Raw genomic sequence first — 1,559 nt, forward strand, 5'->3', positions numbered from 1 at the left:
GTGTACCTGTTTGTCTTCAGGGTCGTAGAGCGGAGCAGTCGGGTGCAGAACGGCCTTCTGGGCGTAATAAAAGAGCTCGGAAATATTCTTCAGATTCTTAGCTGAGCACTGAAGACACAAATACATCATCATATATATTATATCATACATTCATAAACAGTATTTCTGGCCATTTAGGCTAAAAAGACGCAATCTAGGTAGAAAGCTGACTAGGTTTTAAGAAAGAACCATTTTCAATATTCAATACAACATCAGCAACCAAAAACACTTTAAATTATTTAAAAAACAGTTTCTTTGGAGCCTCTGAAATACAGTTTCAATATAGACAAACCATAACATTCACAAAGCAAACCATCCTCTCCGGTTTGCAAAATGAACTTGAATAATATAATATAGAATATTTATATCCTCCATTTATAAATAGAATTCTTAAGGGTACAGCTGCAAAAACAGTGTCAGGACAGAGAGAGGGTGAAAAATGGTCATGAAAAACATCTATATTTGATTTTCTATAGCGAGAAACCTTGTCTCATTTTGTAAGATGACTTCAGGTGAAAATTTAACTAAAAAAGTAGGATAAATTACCCCTTTCACACATTCATATGTGAAATATATGTGACCCTGGACCACAAAACCAGTCATAAGGGTCAATTTTTTGAAATTGAGATTTATCCATCATCTGAAAGCTGAATAAATAATCTTTCCATTGATGTATGGTTTGTTAGGATAGGACAATATTTGGCTGAGATACAACTATTTGAAAATCTGGAATCTGAGGGTGCAAAAAAAATCTAAATATTGAGAAAATCATCTTTAAAGTTGTCCAAATGAAGTTCTTAGCAATGCATATTACTAATCAAAAATTAAGTTTTGATATATTTACGGTAGGAAATTTACAAAATATCTTCATGGAACATGATCTTTACTTAATATCCTAATGATTTTTGGAAAAATAGAAAATCTATCATTTTGACCCATTCAATGTATTGTTGGCTATTGCTACAAATATCCCCCAGCGACTTAAGACTGCTTTTGTGCCCAGGGTCACATATATGTGTCATATAAGATTTATTTGAGTTTGAGTGGTCAGCGGTTCGAACCTCTACACAGGTCTCAATCTCTGAAAACTGGTTCATGATTGGCAGAATGGTTTCCATGGAGCTGCCGGAGCGCAGGTCGGACTTGTTGCCCACGAGGATGATGGGAATCCTACGGCAACAAAAAGAGACATTTTTTATGGAACTCCTAAAAAATGCAGATGCACTCACATAAGAACAGAATACAAGAACATACTTGCTTCCTTTCTCAGCACCACCGTTCACCAGCGGAATCCATTTAGTCCTGATCTGAGAGCAAAAAATAGGATAAAATCAGTTCAGGGAAAGTAAGAGACAAAAATATACAGATAATGTTAATTTAATACCTTGTCAATGGTTTCCTCTTGTGTGACATCATAAACCACACACACAACATTGGCCTACAAATGAGAAAACAATCATATAAAATTCATGTAATAATCACATACATTTCTCACACACACATATATGCATTTATTTAAT

At 34.6% G+C, this 1,559-nt stretch overlaps 1 protein-coding gene across 1 annotated transcript in view; it reads right to left on the reverse strand.

The window, feature by feature from the left end:
• The window catches only part of rhot2 (ras homolog family member T2), a 25,416-nt gene that overhangs the window by 20,522 nt on the left and 3,335 nt on the right, over positions 1 to 1,559 (reverse strand). The window contains exons 5-8 of the mRNA XM_016237868.1: positions 1,424 to 1,477; positions 1,294 to 1,346; positions 1,101 to 1,209; positions 7 to 108 (exon numbers count right to left, since the gene is read on the reverse strand). Of these exons, the coding sequence (XP_016093354.1) occupies positions 7 to 108; positions 1,101 to 1,209; positions 1,294 to 1,346; positions 1,424 to 1,477 (318 nt within the window). The remainder of the gene's footprint in view (positions 1 to 6; positions 109 to 1,100; positions 1,210 to 1,293; positions 1,347 to 1,423; positions 1,478 to 1,559) is intronic.

Source organism: Sinocyclocheilus grahami, unplaced genomic scaffold, assembly GCF_001515645.1.
Source record: "Sinocyclocheilus grahami isolate Dianchi unplaced genomic scaffold, SAMN03320097.WGS_v1.1 scaffold19.1, whole genome shotgun sequence".
Lineage (NCBI taxonomy): Eukaryota > Metazoa > Chordata > Actinopteri > Cypriniformes > Cyprinidae > Sinocyclocheilus > Sinocyclocheilus grahami.